At 46.2% G+C, this 18408-nt stretch overlaps 1 protein-coding gene across 3 annotated transcripts; it reads left to right on the top strand.

The window, feature by feature from the left end:
• The first annotated feature begins 3715 nt into the window (after positions 1-3715).
• Positions 3716-17459, top strand: psen2 (presenilin 2). Of its 3 annotated transcripts, none has more exons than XM_061723627.1 (11): positions 3716-3947; positions 8186-8451; positions 8524-8762; positions 8830-8971; positions 10359-10426; positions 12441-12661; positions 13252-13350; positions 14472-14531; positions 14614-14700; positions 14766-14881; positions 16784-17459. In XM_061723627.1, the coding sequence occupies exons 2-11, from the start codon at positions 8320-8322 to the stop codon at positions 16937-16939; spliced, it is 1320 nt and encodes a 439-aa protein (XP_061579611.1). In that variant the 5' UTR covers positions 3716-3947; positions 8186-8319; the 3' UTR covers positions 16940-17459. The 3 variants fall into 3 exon arrangements, with proteins under 3 accessions (XP_061579611.1, XP_061579622.1, XP_061579602.1); XM_061723638.1 differs by having other exon boundaries at positions 3727-3850; XM_061723618.1 differs by lacking the exon at positions 3716-3947 and adding an exon at positions 3948-4028.
• The last annotated feature ends 949 nt before the right edge of the window (positions 17460-18408 follow it).

Genomic DNA, 18408 nt, shown 5'->3' with positions numbered 1-18408 from the left:
TTAGGCTCAGCCCTGGGTGTTGCTACCGTAACTCCAGCATATGTAGGATAGCGAGACAGGAGGAAGAGGGGAGAGATTTCCACACAGCACATTTATTTCCAACATAACAAGACCAGGTGTCACGGTATTCTGATAGACGGTATAAAACAACGGACAAAGCATTCAGTCACATGACCTGTTAGTTTTTGAAGAAGTTACCTTCGCTCCCAGCTACTTCAGCTGAACCCCGCCAAAATATCTGCAGTTCATGAAGGACCTTAAGTCCCAACTTTCTTGTCCATAGGTCTCTAGTCAAATACGTTGTTTCAGGTTCTGTCCTTGTTCCTACGTGACCAGCCCACAACGACCAGGAAAAGGGGGACAGCCCGGCTGTCAGCAATGTTGCAATCTCCGTCTCCGAGAGGAAAATGGGAGCTGCTCACAGCTGAATCACCAGTGGGATCGTAAAAATCAGCACCCTGTGGACCGGGACCAGAACCATGAGTTCCACAAACCCCAGGACGCGGCCGACCACCTCCAGAGCAACTCGAAGTAAGAGGCTTGTATCTGGGCAGAGTTAGTTTAAAGTGATTAGCGTTGAGTACTGTTGTTTTGTTTGCTTATTACCGTGTAACACGCCAACGGTCTCTCATGTAGACCGACGGTCGTTACGTTTTTGTTATTATATTGTTACGTTTGTATTGTTATATTGTTACGGGCCCGTGTAGCTGGACCCATATAACGTGTTCCCTCACTACCGAAGCGGTTTGTGGTCCTGTTTCCCTTTCAAAAGCTTAAAGGGAGTGTGGTGGATTTTGCTCCACACACTGACTACGTTTACATGCAGTCCAATTTCATGTTATTGCTAATATTCCGGTTACTGAAACATTCAGAATATTCCATTTACATGCGTGAGCTAACAGGGTTATCCCTGTATACATGGTAATTAATCATTCGGGATATCCCGATCAAACCAGCGCCGCGCGGAGAACGTCATGACGCAATTAGCCTCATTTCCGCTTCTTCTTCCTGTACCTATCCAAATTCAAAACAAATGCTGCCTCGCGCAACTTTTCGCTCACCTTCTTGTAAATCTCGCTATCCCGGTACTTTCTACCGTCTACAAATGCTAAAATGTTCATATCCTTCATTACATTTATGAAGTGATTAGTCTCCTCCTGGTCTTGGTTTCCCCGTGTTTATAAGAACTTCCTGGACTCAAAAGACCAGGATTCCTTGCGAACAGAGCATGTGCAGAAAACAAATTCATGTTCCGTTTGATCGGGATATCCCGTTTGGTGTTTACATGACCGAATATTCGGGTTTTAGGAGTAACCCAGGGATCATATTCAGGTTTTTAAAAACCGGAATATGAGCAAATTTGGGTTATTTAAAGGGGTTATTGGTGTTTACATGGCCGTGCAAATTCGGGTTATTGCCAATATTCGGGTTTTAAAAGGGTTATTGAGTGCATGTAAACGCAGTCACAGACTACTTACTAACCCGAACGGAGTATCCTGGCCATCAGGGGCCCGTTTCACAAAGCAGGTTTAGTGAAAACTCGGAGTCTGTTAACCCTGAAATGAGGGAAACTCTGAGTTTTCCGTTTCACAAAGGGAGGTAACTCAAACCAGAGAAAGAGAGGTAACTCTAGCCTGTTTCACAAAGAGAGGTAACTTAAGCTCTCGGTCAGTTACCGTAGTAACAGACTCTCTGAACCTAACCTGGTCGGGACCAGGTTTATATGAATGAACCTGGAGTTTCTCTGCGTCTCCGCCTCTTTCAGAGCCGCACGCACATTTGATTTCCTCATTCATTCAGTCAGCAGGCGGGTTTTGGCGAAGTTCTGCCGTCTGTCATTAAAAACAGAGTCAGTATATTAGAAGTCCATTGTCACGAACATGGCATGTCCTTGATGAAGACCCAATTGATGAAGGTGCAGCATTAATGCGCAGCTCAATAAATATTCGTCGGGAGATGGTTATCAGACCACGTAATACATGTACATTATACATAGTCTCAGTACTCGCAGAGCAATATATGTTAATCCTTTATTTTTTTATAATTTTAATGATTGAATTGTTTAATGATTTCATAATATATTCTAATTTTTTTAGATTTTTTATTTGGGGTTTTCATAAACTGTGAGCCATAATCATCAAAATTATAACAAATAAAGGCTTGAAATATCTCACTTTGCATGTAGTGGGAAATAATATTTGTTTCACCTTAAGTTGAATTTACTACGAACGAATTAAGTTTTGCAATATATTCAAATTTTCCGACCTCCACCTGTATATTATTACATAAATAAATAAGAGCATAATATGTGTCTGTATTGGTTCAATACGGCAGTGTTTCCCAACCCTGGTCCTCGGGGCACAATGTCCTGCATGTTTTAGATGTTTCCCTTCATCATCACACCTGATTCTAATTAATGGTCCTAATTAACTTGTCATCAAGGTCTTGACACTTCTGTTGATGACACAGCCACTTGTATCACGGTGTGCTGAAGCAGGGAAACATCTAAAACATGCAGGACAGTGGGGCTCGAGGACCAGGGTTGGGAAACACTGCAATACGTAACGCAACTTTTAATTCCCAATTACGGAACAATTTCGTATTTCAAGGGACGGGTGGCTTGGACAGGTTTATGATATGATAAAAAAAGAAAAAGTATGTGTATCTTTTGTTGTCGCCGGTTGCCATGGTGAATCCTTGTATCAGGGCTCTATAGATACTGGCTTTTTATAGTTGTGGCGCACGCTTGTAACTCCAGGTGAAACTACTTAGAGTTGAGTAAATTACCTCAAATCCGCTGTTCTGGAACCGAAAACTCAGAGTTTCCGATCTCAGAGTAGATCAACTAAGAGTTCAGGATTAGACTGGGAGTTTGTTGAACCTGCTTTGTGAAACGGACCCCAGGCCTCAAATAATTTCAGTTACCACTGGGTGAAGAAACTTTCCCCTGCAGTTTTGAAAAGCGCGTCAGCTATCTCTCTTGAGGTCTTACATGATGTGATGTTGCTCGCCATTTTCCTTTTGGTCCACGTTACGTGAGGTTATCTTGACACACACACATATTGCTCGGGGGTCATGTTCTGGGTTTCTGGAAAGCGCCTAGAGACAACTTCTCTTGCAATAGACGCTATATAAATAAAATTGAATTGAATACTGACGCACACGCACTATACACACACACACACACACACACACACACACACACACACACACACACACACACACACACACACACACACACACACACACACACACACACACACACACACACACACACACACACACACACACACACACACACACACACACACACACACACACACACATTGTGTTTAATGTTTAGTTAGTTGTTGTTTATATGTAGTTTAGGCATCGGAATGTATCCCAAGTGTTGTTTCATTATCTTTTAACACTTGTGTAAATAATTTCTGATTCATTTGAGTGAGAGAACGTTTCTGTGTTTATTTTATAAATATTTGTCACGGCTGCTGATTGCAAAGGTCTGTGCTCGGACTCCTTGCTGTTTAGTTATTATTTTCCTGATAAAGTCGGGTAGTGCCCCGTTTTGATTGATTCATTTTGATAATTCATTTTGAAAAGTCATGTTCTTTATTATCCATATTTAATGTCGTAATAAGATTTATTTTTCCACAATGGCTCGCTGGCTGCTGCCGGTGACGTCAGGGCGGCCACGTGACTACGTCCGTGACAGTCAGCTGACTGGCGTCTTCCGGGTTGCAGTTTTCCTTTCTTGTTGACGTCTGCGGTCTGAGCGTTTAAATCAGGCAAACAGCCGATTTTATCACTTTCATTGAACTCTGACGGCTTGGTTGTCAGCCTCCGCGTCCAGGTGCGTTTATCTGCGTACATTTAGACGCTGTCGAAGAACCGGAAGTTGCAGAGCTTCAAAGTGGCGGCTCGGGTTCAGGCTCAGACTTGAAGTGCAGGTGAGGAAGACTGTTGTGGGTGAGGAATGGCCGGGACAGGGGAGGAAGAGCGGTATATGGATCAGGATGAGTGCTACATAGGTGAGGAAGAGTGTTAAAGGCTGAGGAAGAGCCTTATTGGGGTGAGGAAGAGCGTTATAGGGGTGAGGAAGAGCGTTATAGGGGTGAGGAAGAGCGTTATAGGGGTGAGGAAGAGCGTTATAGGGGTGAGGAAGAGCGTTATAGGGGTGAGGAAGAGTGTTATAGGGGTGAGGAAGGGTATATAGGGGTGAGGTAGAGTGTCATGTGGTGAGGAAGAGTGTTATAGGGGTGAGGAAGAGTGTTATAGAGGTGAGGAAGAGTGTTATAGGGGTGAGGTAGAGTGTCATGTGGTGAGGAAGAGTGTTATAGAGGTGAGGAAGAGTGTTATGTGGTGAGGAAGAGTGTTATAGGGGTGAGGAAGAATGTTATAGGGGTGAGGAAGAGTGTTATAGGGGTGAGGAAGAGTGTTATAGGGGTGAGGAAGAGTGTTATAGGGGTGAGGAAGAGTGTTATAGGGGTTAGGAAGAGTGTTATAGGGGTGAGGAAGAGCATTATAGGGGTGAGGAAGAGCATTATAGGGGTGAGGAAGAGTGTCATGTGGTGAGGAAGAGTGTTATAGGGGTGAGGAAGAGTGTTATAGAGGTGAGGAAGAGTGTCATGTGGTGAGGAAGAGTGTTATAGAGGTGAGGAAGAGTGTTATAGGGGTGAGGTAGAGTGTCATGTGGTGAGGAAGAGTGTTATTGGGGTGAGGAAGAGCATTATGGGGTGAGGTAGAGTGTCATGTGGTGAGGAAGAGTGTTATAGGGGTGAGGAAGAGTGTTATAGGGGTGAGGAAGAGCATTATGGGGTGAGGAAGAGTGTTATGTGGTGAGGAAGAGTGTCATAGGGGTGAGGAAGAGTGTTATAGGGGTGAGGAAGAGTGTTATAGGGGTGAGGAAGAGTGTTATAGAGGTGAGGAAGAGTGTTATAGAGGTGAGGAAGAGCGTTATTGGGGTGAGGAAGAGTGTTATAGGGGTGAGGAAGGGTATATAGGGGTGAGGTAGAGTGTTATAGGGGTGAGGAAGAGTGTTATAGGGGTGAGGAAGAGTGTTATAGGGGTGAGGAAGAGCATTATAGGGGTGAGGAAGAGTGTTATAGAGGTGAGGAAGAGTGTTATGTGGTGAGGAAGAGTGTTATAGGGGTGAGGAAGAGTGTTATAGGGGTGAGGAAGAGTGTTATAGAGGTGAGGAAGAGTGTTATTGGGGTGAGGAAGAGCATTATAGGGGTGAGGAAGAGTGTTATAGGGGTGAGGAAGAGTGTTATAGGGGTGAGGAAGGGTATATAGGGGTGAGCTAGAGTGTTATAGGGGTGAGGAAGGGTATATAGGGGTGAGCTAGAGTGTTATAGGGGTGAGGAAGGGTATATAGGGGTGAGGAAGGGTATATAGGGGTGAGGTAGAGTGTCATGTGGTGAGGAAGAGTGTTATAGGGGTGAGGAAGAGTGTTATAGAGGTGAGGAAGAGTGTTATAGGGGTGAGGTAGAGTGTCATGTGGTGAGGAAGAGTGTTATAGAGGTGAGGAAGAGTGTTATAGAGGTGAGGAAGGGTATATAGGGGTGAGGTAGAGTGTCATGTGGTGAGGAAGAGTGTTATAGAGGTGAGGAAGAGTGTTATAGAGGTGAGGAAGGGTATATAGGGGTGAGGTAGAGTGTCATGTGGTGAGGAAGAGTGTTATAGAGGTGAGGAAGAGTGTTATAGGGGTGAGGAAGAGCATTATGGGGTGAGGAAGAGTGTTATGTGGTGAGGAAGAGTGTCATAGGGGTGAGGAAGAGTGTTATAGGGGTGAGGAAGAGTGTTATAGAGGTGAGGAAGAGTGTTATAGAGGTGAGGAAGAGCGTTATTGGGGTGAGGAAGAGTGTTATAGGGGTGAGGAAGGGTATATAGGGGTGAGGTAGAGTGTTATAGGGGTGAGGAAGAGTGTTATAGGGGTGAGGAAGAGTGTTATAGGGGTGAGGAAGAGCATTATAGGGGTGAGGAAGAGTGTTATAGAGGTGAGGAAGAGTGTTATGTGGTGAGGAAGAGTGTTATAGGGGTGAGGAAGAGTGTTATAGGGGTGAGGAAGAGTGTTATAGAGGTGAGGAAGAGTGTTATTGGGGTGAGGAAGAGCATTATAGGGGTGAGGAAGAGTGTTATAGGGGTGAGGAAGAGTGTTATAGGGGTGAGGAAGGGTATATAGGGGTGAGCTAGAGTGTTATAGGGGTGAGGAAGGGTATATAGGGGTGAGGAAGGGTATATAGGGGTGAGGTAGAGTGTCATGTGGTGAGGAAGAGTGTTATAGGGGTGAGGAAGAGTGTTATAGAGGTGAGGAAGAGTGTTATAGGGGTGAGGTAGAGTGTCATGTGGTGAGGAAGAGTGTTATAGAGGTGAGGAAGAGTGTTATAGAGGTGAGGAAGGGTATATAGGGGTGAGGTAGAGTGTCATGTGGTGAGGAAGAGTGTTATAGAGGTGAGGAAGAGTGTTATAGAGGTGAGGAAGAGTGTTATAGAGGTGAGGAAGAGCATTATGGGGTGAGGTAGAGTGTCATGTGGTGAGGAAGAGTGTTATAGGGGTGAGGAAGAGTGTTATAGGGGTGAGGAAGAGCATTATGGGGTGAGGAAGAGTGTTATGTGGTGAGGAAGAGTGTCATAGGGGTGAGGAAGAGTGTTATAGGGGTGAGGAAGAGTGTTATAGAGGTGAGGAAGAGTGTTATAGAGGTGAGGAAGAGTGTTATAGGGGTGAGGAAGAGTGTTATAGGGGTGAGGAAGAGTGTTATAGGGGTGAGGAAGAGTGTTATAGGGGTGAGGAAGAGTGTTATAGAGGTGAGGAAGAGTGTTATTGGGGTGAGGAAGAGCATTATAGGGGTGAGGAAGAGTGTTATAGGGGTGAGGAAGAGTGTTATAGGGGTGAGGAAGAGTGTTATAGGGGTGAGGAAGAGTGTTATAGGGGTGAGGAAGAGCATTATAGGGGTGAGGAAGAGCATTATGGGGTGAGGAAGAGTGTTATGTGGTGAGGAAGAGTGTCATAGGGGTGAGGAAGAGTGTTATAGGGGTGAGGAAGAGTGTTATAGAGGTGAGGAAGAGTGTTATAGAGGTGAGGAAGAGTGTTATAGGGGTGAGGAAGAGTGTTATAGGGGTGAGGAAGAGTGTTATAGAGGTGAGGAAGAGCGTTATTGGGGTGAGGAAGAGCATTATAGGGGTGAGGAAGAGCATTATGGGGTGAGGAAGAGTGTTATGTGGTGAGGAAGAGTGTCATAGGGGTGAGGAAGAGTGTTATAGGGGTGAGGAAGAGTGTTATAGAGGTGAGGAAGAGTGTTATAGAGGTGAGGAAGAGCGTTATTGGGGTGAGGAAGAGTGTTATAGGGGTGAGGAAGAGTGTTATAGGGGTGAGGAAGAGTGTTATAGAGGTGAGGAAGAGCGTTATTGGGGTGAGGAAGAGCATTATAGGGGTGAGGAAGAGTGTTATAGGGGTGAGGAAGAGTGTTATAGAGGTGAGGAAGAGTGTTATGTGGTGAGGAAGAGTGTTATAGAGGTGAGGAAGAGTGTTATAGGGGTGAGGAAGAGTGTTATAGGGGTGAGGAAGAGCATTATAGGGGTGAGGAAGAGTGTTATAGGGGTGAGGAAGAGCATTATGGGGTGAGGTAGAGTATTATAGAGGTGAGGAAGAGTGTTATAGGGGTGAGGAAGAGTGTTATAGGGGTGATGAATAGTGTTATAGGGGTGAGGAAGAGTGTTATAGGGGTGAGGAAGAGCATTATGGGGTGAGGTAGAGTGTTATAGGGGTGAGGAAGAGTGTTATGTGGTGAGGAAGAGTGTCATAGGGGTGAGGAAGAGTGTTATAGGGGTGAGGAAGAGTGTTATAGAGGTGAGGAAGAGTGTTATAGAGGTGAGGAAGAGTGTTATAGGGGTGAGGAAGGGTATATAGGGGTGAGGTAGAGTGTTATAGGGGTGAGGAAGGGTATATAGGGGTGAGGTAGAGTGTTATAGGGGTGAGGAAGGGTATATAGGGGTGAGGAAGAGTGTTATAGGGGTGAGGAAGAGTGTTATAGGGGTGAGGAAGAGTGTTATAGGGGTGAGGAAGAGTGTTATAGGGGTGAGGAAGAGTGTTATAGGGGTGAGGAAGAGTGTTATAGGGGTGAGGAAGAGTGTTATAGGGTGCTCTCTCCTCTTCATCTAAATGTCTGTTGACGTGCTTGTGACTTCAGGACCCGTCAGCGTTCCTGAGCAGCGCGGCGTTCCTGAGCAGCGCGGCGTTCCTGAGCAGCGCGGCGTTCCTGAGCAGCGCGGCGTTCCTGAGCAGCAGACGTTAGCAGCTTCCTGTCCAGCTGCTCCTGCAGCCATGAACACGTCTGACAGTGAGGAGGACGTCTACAACGAGCGGTCGGCCCTGGTCCAGTCGGAGAGCCCCGCGGTGCCGTCCTACACGCCGGACTCCGACCTCAGCCCGTCTGAGGACACGCCCGCCAAGAAGGTAACGAGCTTACGCTGATTAGGCTGCACATCAGCTGTCTGCTGACGCTGACTGCCGTCTCCTCCGGTGCAGGCGGGGGTGAGCAGAAGAGCTCGCCCGGATGCTGCAGACGGTGGCGGTGAAGCCGGCGGCGCCGGTGACGGTGGCGGCGGCTCTGACCAGGAAGTAGACGCTGACGAGGAGGAGCTGACCCTCAAATACGGAGCGAAGCATGTCATCATGTTGTTCGTCCCCGTCACCCTGTGCATGGTCGTGGTGGTCGCCACCATCAAGTCCATCAGCTTCTACACCGAGAAGACGGACCAGCAGCTGTAGGTTGACGCGCCCGCCGCTGCTCCGCGTCCTCCTCTAGCCTCTAACCTGCCGCTGTCCCCGCAGGATCTACACTCCGTTCACAGAGAACACCTCCTCGGTGGGCCGGCGGCTGCTCAACTCCGTCCTCAACACCATCATCATGATCAGCGTCATCGTGGTCATGACCATTTTCCTGGTGGTTCTCTACAAGTACCGCTGCTACAAGGTTTGTGAGCGTTCTGTCAGGAAGATAACTGATGTTCCCGACATAAACGTGCAGCTGCGGCGCCGTTCTGAGCATATGACATATATATACGTAGACGCCGCATCCAGTGTTCTTGCCCGCTGCTGCGATACGTCAACGTCGCCATATTGGATGTGGCAAGACTGCGCTGTAAACAAATACAAGTAAATGGGCTTATTTTCATAAAGCGCCTTTCTACAAAGAAATTTACGTTTTACGTCTCATTTATTCATTCACACACGCACTAATATACTTGGGAAACAGTTAGGCACCAAATATAATATATTTAATTTTCTCAGATGGCAAAAATAAGAACTTTATTTATCCCACATAGGAGTAATTCATGTTATATCAGCTATAGAGAACAAGGTAGTGCCGAAAAACAATATATATCCCCCCTCACAAAAATAAGAAAAATAGAGAAATAGATCAACAAAACAAATTTAAAATGTTTCAAATAACAAAATAACATATTTGAACAATTTTTCAAACAATAAAATAACCTTTTAACCATTTTTCAGACGATAAAATAATTGAAAAAATCAGAGAAATAGTTCAAATATGTTATTTTGTTACTTGAAAATTTAAAAATATGTTTTGTTGATGAGAAAATATGTTTCTCTATTTTTCTTATTTTTGTGAGGGGGGATATATATTGTTTTTCGGCACTACCTTGTTCTCTGTAGCTGATATAACATGAATTACTCCTATGTGGGATCAATAAAGTTCTTATTTTAGCCATCTGAGAAAATTAAATATATTATATTTGGTGCCTAACTGTTTCCCAAGTATATTAGTGCGTGTGTGAATGAATAAATGAGACGTAAAACGTAAATTTCTTTGTAGAAAGGCGCTTTATGAAAATAAGTCCATTTACTTGTATTAGTTTACAGCGCAGTCTTGCCACATCCAATATGGCGGCAACGTTGACGTACGGCTCAGCACTCGATGGGGCGTCTACGTATATATGACTATGGTTCTGAGTGCCTTTAAAGGAGCATGAGGCTCCTTTTAAGAAATGAGACTCTCTATCGCCACCCTTCCCCCGACGGCCGTCGGAGGTACTGCAGCTAACAGGGAAGGCACGGGAGAACGGGGAGAACGTGCATGCAGCGTCATGTGACGTCACATCCGCAGGACAGCGCGGGAAATTCCGGCCCAGAATTGCAGCACATTTTGCAGCACACAGCCTGTTCAAGGCAACGGGGAGATACGCTAGAGGGCTCACTCTTTTTGGTTTGGAACGCTTCATCTGACATTATTACTAGAAAACTTAAAACGTTTACGAATTTTTTTCATAAATCCTGCCTCAATCCTGCCTCATGCTCCTTTAACTGTGTCTGTTCCTCGTTGTGTTTGTGGTGTGCAGTTCATCCACGGCTGGCTCATCATGTCCTCCCTGCTGCTGCTCTTCTGGTTCAGCTACATGTACCTGGGGTGAGTTCAGAGCTGAGGCAACGTGACTTCTCCAGACGCCGTCTCGACTCTTAAACATCCCACGTCCTCTTTTCCTGCCTCTCCAAGGTTCACAACTGTCTTAGACTGTCACATATCCAGTTTGCAGGTACCAGCTGTCATTTTAAGAGGTGCATGATTGGTCAAGCAGCAAATAAATATTTTGAAAGAGCAATCAAACCAGAAGTTTCCAGAAACGACACAACTTCGTTTACGTCTGCTGATCAGTCCTCTAAGCTCCAATCACTGATCCCCCTGCTCATGCGTCTATCCCCATGTGTGGCCAGCCCATACCCGTTAAAAAAGAAACCTCTGCCAACAGACCAGTCCGTAAGCCCCGCCCCTCTGACACAAACGATCCAATGGCTGTTCAGTATCAGTTCCACAGGAACCAGAACCTGGACATCTGGAACAATCAGCTCCACAGAAAAACTTAAATGTAGATGTATCTGGATATCTGGATGTAGCCCTGATTGAGGTTTCCAAAGAGGTGGAGACTTCATGTTGTTATTCCATATCTAGATTTGTTCAAAATAATCAAAAAAGCAAAAATGATTTTAACTCTGATAATGTGACTTTATCTTTGATAAGTCAATTAATTCAATTCAGTATTCATATTATGTCTATTACAACACATTGTTGTAGGATCTTTCCAGACACCCAGATCATGACCCCCGAGCAATTATTACATTTAAAAAACCTCTCCTTTAAAGGGAAAGTTCATTTTTCTTACAACCTGGACCTTATTTCTGGCATTTTCTATGGTCGTATACTCACCCAGGCAAGTTTGGTGTCATTTGGAGTCCTTCGGAAGATATTAGGAGTTTTGTGCGAGCCGCTTCTCCATATAACGGTAGCGCATGAGGGCACCGCGGGACACAGACGATGCAGCGTCTAAATAACACATGATTGCCGCAAAACTCTTCATTTCTTTTATGAATCACTAGATCTGCTTCCAGGACCTGTTGTCTACATCCGGGGCTGTCTGTGTATTAAATAAATCCGTTTGTAAACAAGACCTCTGAACTCATGACGTCATCTCTGTGCGCGCATCGCAGACACAGCTCTGTGTACAGCTGGAGTTCGCTACTGTTAGTTTACTGTTAGTTATTTGAAACATGTCTGAATATTTGTCAAATTCTGAGGTTGTGTACGACGACTTTGAATATGATGGACGTCCTTACCGTTTTGAGCCGGAGTATACGGCTGAAGAGCTCACTGAACGGAGGACAGAGTGCGCGCACAGAGATGACGTCATGAGTTCAGAGGTCTTGTTTACAAACTGATTTATTTGTTACACACAAAGCCCCGGATGAAGACAACAGGTCCTGGAAGCAGATCTAGTGATTCATAAAAGAAATGAAGAGTTTCGCGGCAATCATGTGTTATTTAGACGCTGCATCGTCTGTGTCCCGCTGTGCCCTCATGCGCTACCGTTATATGGAGAAGCGGCTCGCACAAAACCCCCTAATATCTTCTGAAGGACTCCAAATGACACCAAACATGCCTGGGTGAGTATACAACCATAAAAAATGCCAGAAATAAGGTCCAGGTTGTAAAAAACCGAACTTTCCCTTTAAGAGGGGAGAAACCTTGATCATAAGGGGGATCCTCCTGCTGAAGACCAGCTGGGTAGAGCAGGAGAAGAGAGATAGGAAAGGGAGGATGAAGAACAGAGAAAGGAGAGACACAGATATATTGTCAAAGGTACAAAAGAGCAGATATATTAGTATTAATGATTCATTAACTGGAGAACTAAGAGTTCTATGTACATATGACTGATACCTGGTTAGTTGGTGGACTACAGAGACCACTATATAAACAGGTGTAGACAGCAGACACTGATATGTAGTTTAGACCTATTTAAGCTGGTGAACCTGTTCTGATGAACCTCTAAACCTGAGGGTGAAGATTGTCTGTCTGGTGTTTCAGATAGCTGAACAGTGGCTGACAATTCAGGAACAGGTGTTTCATGGGGTTTTCTTCTGTTTGCCAGTGAGGTATTTAAGACGTACAACGTCGCTGTGGACTACCCAACGGTGGCCATGATCATCTGGAACTTTGGGGCGGTGGGGATGATCTGCATCCACTGGAAGGGCCCTCTGAAGCTCCAGCAGGCCTACCTGATCCTCATCAGCGCCCTCATGGCCCTCGTCTTCATCAAGTACCTGCCTCCGTGGTCGGCCTGGGTCATCCTGGGAGCCATCTCCATATATGGTGAGTTGGGAGTCGAGAGATTTGAGGCCCGTTCTTGTACCGACCACTTTACTGATCACTAGGGTCTGGATCCAGACCTGCAATTCCTCTACAGATCCAACAGGGAGTTCATCTCCACTGACCTCCAGGGTAAAATGTTCAACTTTACAGCAGAAATAAACTTTGATTGACAGCTAGCTATCCCATAACTTTACTGGTCATGTCGTGACTTCTGTGAATAAAGACCGAATGAATCGTTCTCATGTCGGATAAAACCTGGCTTTAGCTGTTAACTGTTCAAGAGAAGGGACCGGTTCTGGGTTGGGTTAGGGTTAGTGACATCCCTGCTGGTCCTGGGTTCAGCCCTCGTTTCAGAAGATGTTTCCATAGCGACACTTGATGAGGTGTTTAGACAGTATTATCAATAAGCATCATAGGATAACTTAAGATAAGTCAGTTAAGTTAAAGGGGCACTCTTCAGCTTCACACGGATGATGTCACAGGCAGTTTGTCCAGTTCTTCTTATTGTCTAGGAATTGCACGCACCTGTCATATACTGTATCAGGCTGTCCTCCCATGATGCCTTGCTGTGATTGCTTGTGTCTTTGCAGACCTGGTGGCTGTCCTCAGTCCTAAAGGACCTCTCAGGATGTTGGTGGAAACAGCTCAGGAGCGCAATGAGCCCATCTTCCCCGCCCTCATATACTCCTGTGAGTAAACATACTTTTACACAAGAACTGGTCATCACTCCATAACCGTGAGACAACCAGCCAACATGGCTGGACAAAAGGGTGGTACTTGAACGAAGAACGTACAGAAATCTATTTAATGATTAATCATTTTCAGCACCGGAAAAATGTGTTCAGAGAGATGGCTAAATCAGGTGTACAAAAACCTCAGTTGGTTTTGGTCCTTTTACCACAAAGAGCTCTGGGTGACCTGTTCTTCTTCTTACCGTACAATTTGCAGGAACCGGAACTGAACTAAGATTGTGGCTGATGAGACTTGAATGAAGGATTCTGGAACAGTTTATACTCTGGTACATTTATTTATATCTGTGTCACAGACGCTCCTTTTCCACCAAAACGGTTCCAGGGCTGGTTTATGGGCCATTGCTGAGTTTGGAGCCAGGCTTTCTGTTCCCAGTGACAAAGAACTGGCTCCGGGCCAGAAAAAACGGTTCCAAGGTAGCACCAACTCTTTGTTGGGCGAGAGGAAAGAACTGCTTACATAAGCGGAGGGGACAGAGTTGTTAAGACCAACGGCACTAGCAAGACTGCGAGACGGCAACATTTTCAAATGAGCGACGAATTAATATGGAAGCAGCAAAGCAGTAGTGGTCTGTGTCTTTTAGCGCTATGATCCACGGAGGGTGCTATGCGGACCGAGTCTGTATTTGAGCAAATATGTTGTTGTTGCTTCAACTTTTGTGCCAATGTCGTAACTGACGTTTGTCACAACGCAACTGACGTTTTGAGCTACGTAATGACGTGGCTCCCATTAGCACCCGAGTTATGAAAAAACAAACCGGTTCTCAGCCGGTTCGCAAGTTGAACGAGTTGTGAACCGGCACCAGCACTGGCCCAGAACCAGGCCGGGAACAGGTTTGGTGGAAAAGGGGCAAGAGGTGTTTTGGCCTCCTCATATGGTGAACCTGGTCAACCACATGAGCTATCCAGCTCCCAAGATGGAGGGTGCTTGGTTAAGTTTCAGACAGGAAAAGTCAAAAGTGAACCTAATGTGTCTCAGAGTTGTGGGATTCCATTAATCTAGTGGAGTTTTCTTCTGGAATCTAGTTACTGATGTTGTGTGTGTGTGTGTGCGTGTGCAGCTGCCATGATGTGGACGGTGGGGATGGCGGGCCCAGCGGACGCTCAGCGATCGGAAACAGGTGTGACATCACACTGACCCACAACCACGTCATTGTTTTTGCGCTCCTCTATCGTACTGACACGGCACTCCTTCTGTTTCAGATGAGGAGGCGGAGCAGAGCGGGGGGAGGGCGGAGCCTCAGAGCCGACGGCCCCAGCTGCCTCCAGAGGACGAGCTGGAGGAGGACAGTGAGTTTGGAAGTTTGAGGTGGGAGTGGGAGGTTTCAGAGTGTGACGCGTGTTTGTGTCTGCAGGAGGCGTGAAGCTCGGCCTCGGAGACTTCATCTTCTACAGCGTCCTGGTGGGAAAAGCTGCTGCGACCGGCGGAGACTGGAACACCACGCTAGCCTGTTTCGTCGCCATTCTCATTGTAAGTGTCACCTTCACACGAGTGAACGAAGCGGGTCGGTCTTCATCACCTGAACTGGTGTCTTGTGTGCTCACCTATACTTATGTGGCCCTCACTGTTACCCTGCCTGTCTCTAACCTGTACCCACCTGTCTCTAACCTCTATTCACCTGTCTCTAACCTCTATTCACCTGTCTCTAACCTCTATTCACCTGTATCTAACCTCTATTCACCTGTATCTAACCTGTACCCACCTGTCTCTAACCTCTATTCACCTGTATCTAACCTGTACCCACCTGTCTCTAACCTCTACCCACCTGTATCTAACCTGTACCCACCTGTCTCTAACCTCTATTCACCTGTCTCTAACCTCTATTCACCTGTCTCTAACCTCTACCCACCTGTATCTAACCTGTACCCACCTGTCTCTAACCTCTATTCACCTGTCTCTAACCTCTATTCACCTGTCTCTAACCTCTACCCACCTGTCTCTAACCTCTACCCACTTGTCTCTAACCTCTACCCACCTGTCTCTAACCTCTACCCACCTGTCTCTAACCTCTACCCACCTGTCTCTAACCTCTACCCACCTGTCTCTAACCTCTATTCACCTGTCTCTAACCTCTATTCACCTGTATCTAACCTCTATTCAACTGTCTCTAACCTCTATTCAACTGTCTCTAACCTCTATTCAACTGTCTCTAACCTCTATTCACCTGTCTCTAACCTGTACCCACCTGTCTCTAACCTCTATTCACCTGTCTCTAACCTCTATTCACCTGTCTCTAACCTCTATTCACCTGTCTCTAACCTCTATTCACCTGTCTCTAACCTCTATTCACCTGTCTCTAACTTGTACCCACCTGTCTCTAACCTCTATTCACCTGTCTCTAACCTCTATTCACCTGTCTCTAACCTCTATTCACCTGTCTCTAACCTCTATTCACCTGTCTCTAACCTGTACCCACCTGTATCTAACCTGTACCCACCTGTCTCTAACCTCTATTCACCTGTCTCTAACCTCTATTCACCTGTCTCTAACCTGTACCCACCTGTATCTAACCTCTATTCACCTGTCTCTAACCTCTATTCACCTGTCTCTAACCTGTACCCACCTGTATCTAACCTCTATTCACCTGTCTCTAACCTCTATTCACCTGTCTCTAACCTCTACCCACCTGTATCTAACCTGTACCCACCTGTATCTAACCTCTATTCACCTGTCTCTAACCTGTACCCACCTGTCTCTAACCTGTACTCACCTGTCTTTAACCTCTATTCACCTGTCTCTAACCTGTACCCACCTGTCTCTAACCTCTATTCACCTGTCTCTAACCTGTACCCACCTGTCTCTAACCTGTACCCACCTGTCTTTAACCTCTATTCACCTGTCTCTAACCTGTACCCACCTGTCTCTAACCTCTATTCACCTGTCTCTAACCTCTATTCACCTGTCTCTAACCTCTACCCACCTGTCTCTAACCTCTATTCACCTGTCTCTAACCTCTACCCACCTGTCTCTAACCTGTACCCACCTGTCTCTAACCTCTATTCACCTGTCTCTAACCTGTACCCGCCTGTATCTAACCTGTACCCACCTGTCTCTAACCTCTACCCACCTGTCTCTAACCTTTATTCACCTGTCTCTAACCTCTACCCACCTGTCTCTAACCTCTACCCACCTGTCTCTAACCTCTACCCACCTGTCTCTAACCTCTATTCACCTGTATCTAACCTGTACCCACCTGTCTCTAACCTGTACCCACCTGTATCTAACCTCTATTCACCTGTCTCTAACCTGTACCCACCTGTCTCTTCCCTGTACCCACCTGTCTCTAACCTGTACTCACATGTCTCTAACCTGTACTCACCTGTCTCTAACCTCTATTCACCTGTCTCTAACCTGTACTCACCTGTGTCCCAGGGCCTGTGTCTGACTCTGCTGCTGCTGGCCATCTTTAAGAAAGCTCTGCCGGCGCTGCCCATCTCCATCACCTTCGGCCTCGTCTTCTACTTCTCCACCGACTTCCTGGTTCAGCCGTTCATGGACAACCTAGCTGCTAACCAGTTCTACATCTGAGACCAGCCCCCCCCTCCAGCTTCTTCCTTGTTGGTGTCCTCGTCATTGACCTCCTCCCCATCCTGTTGGACTGCCACCGTCTGTTCATGTAATGCAAGGGGACTACTGTGCAGGTCTGGGAGCCACAGGAAGTGATGTCACATATAGAGGAAGCTGGTGTGGACATTACCTGGTTGACTCTGCTCAGGTGTGCTTGTGGATCAGATCACCTGCTGGCTCATAGATTAGACGACTTAGAGGTCTCCTGTACTTATGTGATGTTTAGTGCTGGCAGGGATGTTAACCCAGATTGGCCGACACTGCTGCCAGTCAAAGCAGACACACCCCCAAATGTTGCTGCTGGCTCAGGTGTCATCCAGAGATTCAAGAACATTCACTGGCTGACAAATGCTTACCGGGACCTGGAAACACCTCAGAACTGAGGTTACCTGCAGAGTTCACCTGTTTGTTCCGTTTGAATGCAGGAGTTCAGGTACAGACGTCCAAAGAGTCCAATATTAAAAAAACAATACAGATGTGGGCGGAGCCTCTGCTTTTCTGTTTTTTTTTCTTTCAACAAGGTTCTTTCAAGTTTTACAAGTCATTTCACATGAACACAAAAGCCCAAAAAAGTGTTAGGTTCTGTGATTCTGCTGATTAAGTTATAGTCGACTGGCTGCATCCAGGTATTCAAACTAACTCCGAGTCCAGACCTGCGGGTTCTCCACTGGCCGCTGGGGTCCGGACCTGCAGTCCTCTGCAGTGATGTGCTTGAACGGTACCACTTAGTGGAGGCTGACCTGCGTCTCCTTCCTCCAGCTGAAGGTGCAGCAACGTCGGCAGGACAGTCGGTCGCGAGATGAAGCAACAACCAGTGCGAAGAAAAAAGTAAAAAATAGAAAAGAAAACAATTTTTTATCGTTTATCCTGCGTCGACTGAAGACATCGGGACCGGTTCCTGACTCAGTGGCGCCACCAACGGGTGGCCTGGTGTGGCCACTGCCCCCCCCTATAAATTTGCTGGCCACCCCACTGGCCTCAATAAAAAAAAAAAAAAAAAACAACACTTGCCGGTCACATATATTCTATTGTCAGTTATGCGTTTCGTCCCAAATCTTTGGGCCAAATGCATATCAGTAGGCGTTTCTTTCAGTATTTCTGAGCCTGTATGCTACATCAGTATAATAAAATACCGTAACGACGGCTTTTAGTTTTGGTGTCCACCCCAAAAATTTAAGCGACCCCATCTGGCCACCCCTATGAAACATTTTTGCAGGCACCCCTGTCCTGACTGTGGACCAGGAAACTGAGGAAAGGAAAGTCCTGAGATAACGGAACAGTGCACTGCGACAGCAGCTCGTACCCAAGTCCTGGGAGTTTAGATCGATTAATTGCTTAAATGATGAATTCATCAATCCTGAATCAATTGATGAGTCCTATACACATGCATTTAGTGTTTACATGAAAATGTAAAATACTTTTTTTCTTTC

This window comes from Cololabis saira, chromosome 1 (assembly GCF_033807715.1).
Source record: "Cololabis saira isolate AMF1-May2022 chromosome 1, fColSai1.1, whole genome shotgun sequence".
Classification (NCBI taxonomy): domain Eukaryota; kingdom Metazoa; phylum Chordata; class Actinopteri; order Beloniformes; family Belonidae; genus Cololabis; species Cololabis saira.
Note: the sequence above shows the minus strand (reverse complement) of the source record. Positions and strands in the feature narration are given on the sequence as shown.

What these genes read in the sequence shown, in the direction of transcription:
- psen2 (XM_061723618.1), top strand. Translation starts at nt 3,974, where the DNA reads ATGGCCGGGACAGGGGAGGAAGAGCGGTATATGGATCAGGATGAGTGC. An exon ending in ACAAGTACCGCTGCTACAAG is followed by an intron (nt 8,972 to 10,358) that starts GTTTGTGAGCGT and finishes TGTGGTGTGCAG; the next exon opens with TTCATCCACGGCTGGCTCAT. An exon ending in TTCAGCTACATGTACCTGGG is followed by an intron (nt 10,427 to 12,440) that starts GTGAGTTCAGAG and finishes TCTGTTTGCCAG; the next exon opens with TGAGGTATTTAAGACGTACA.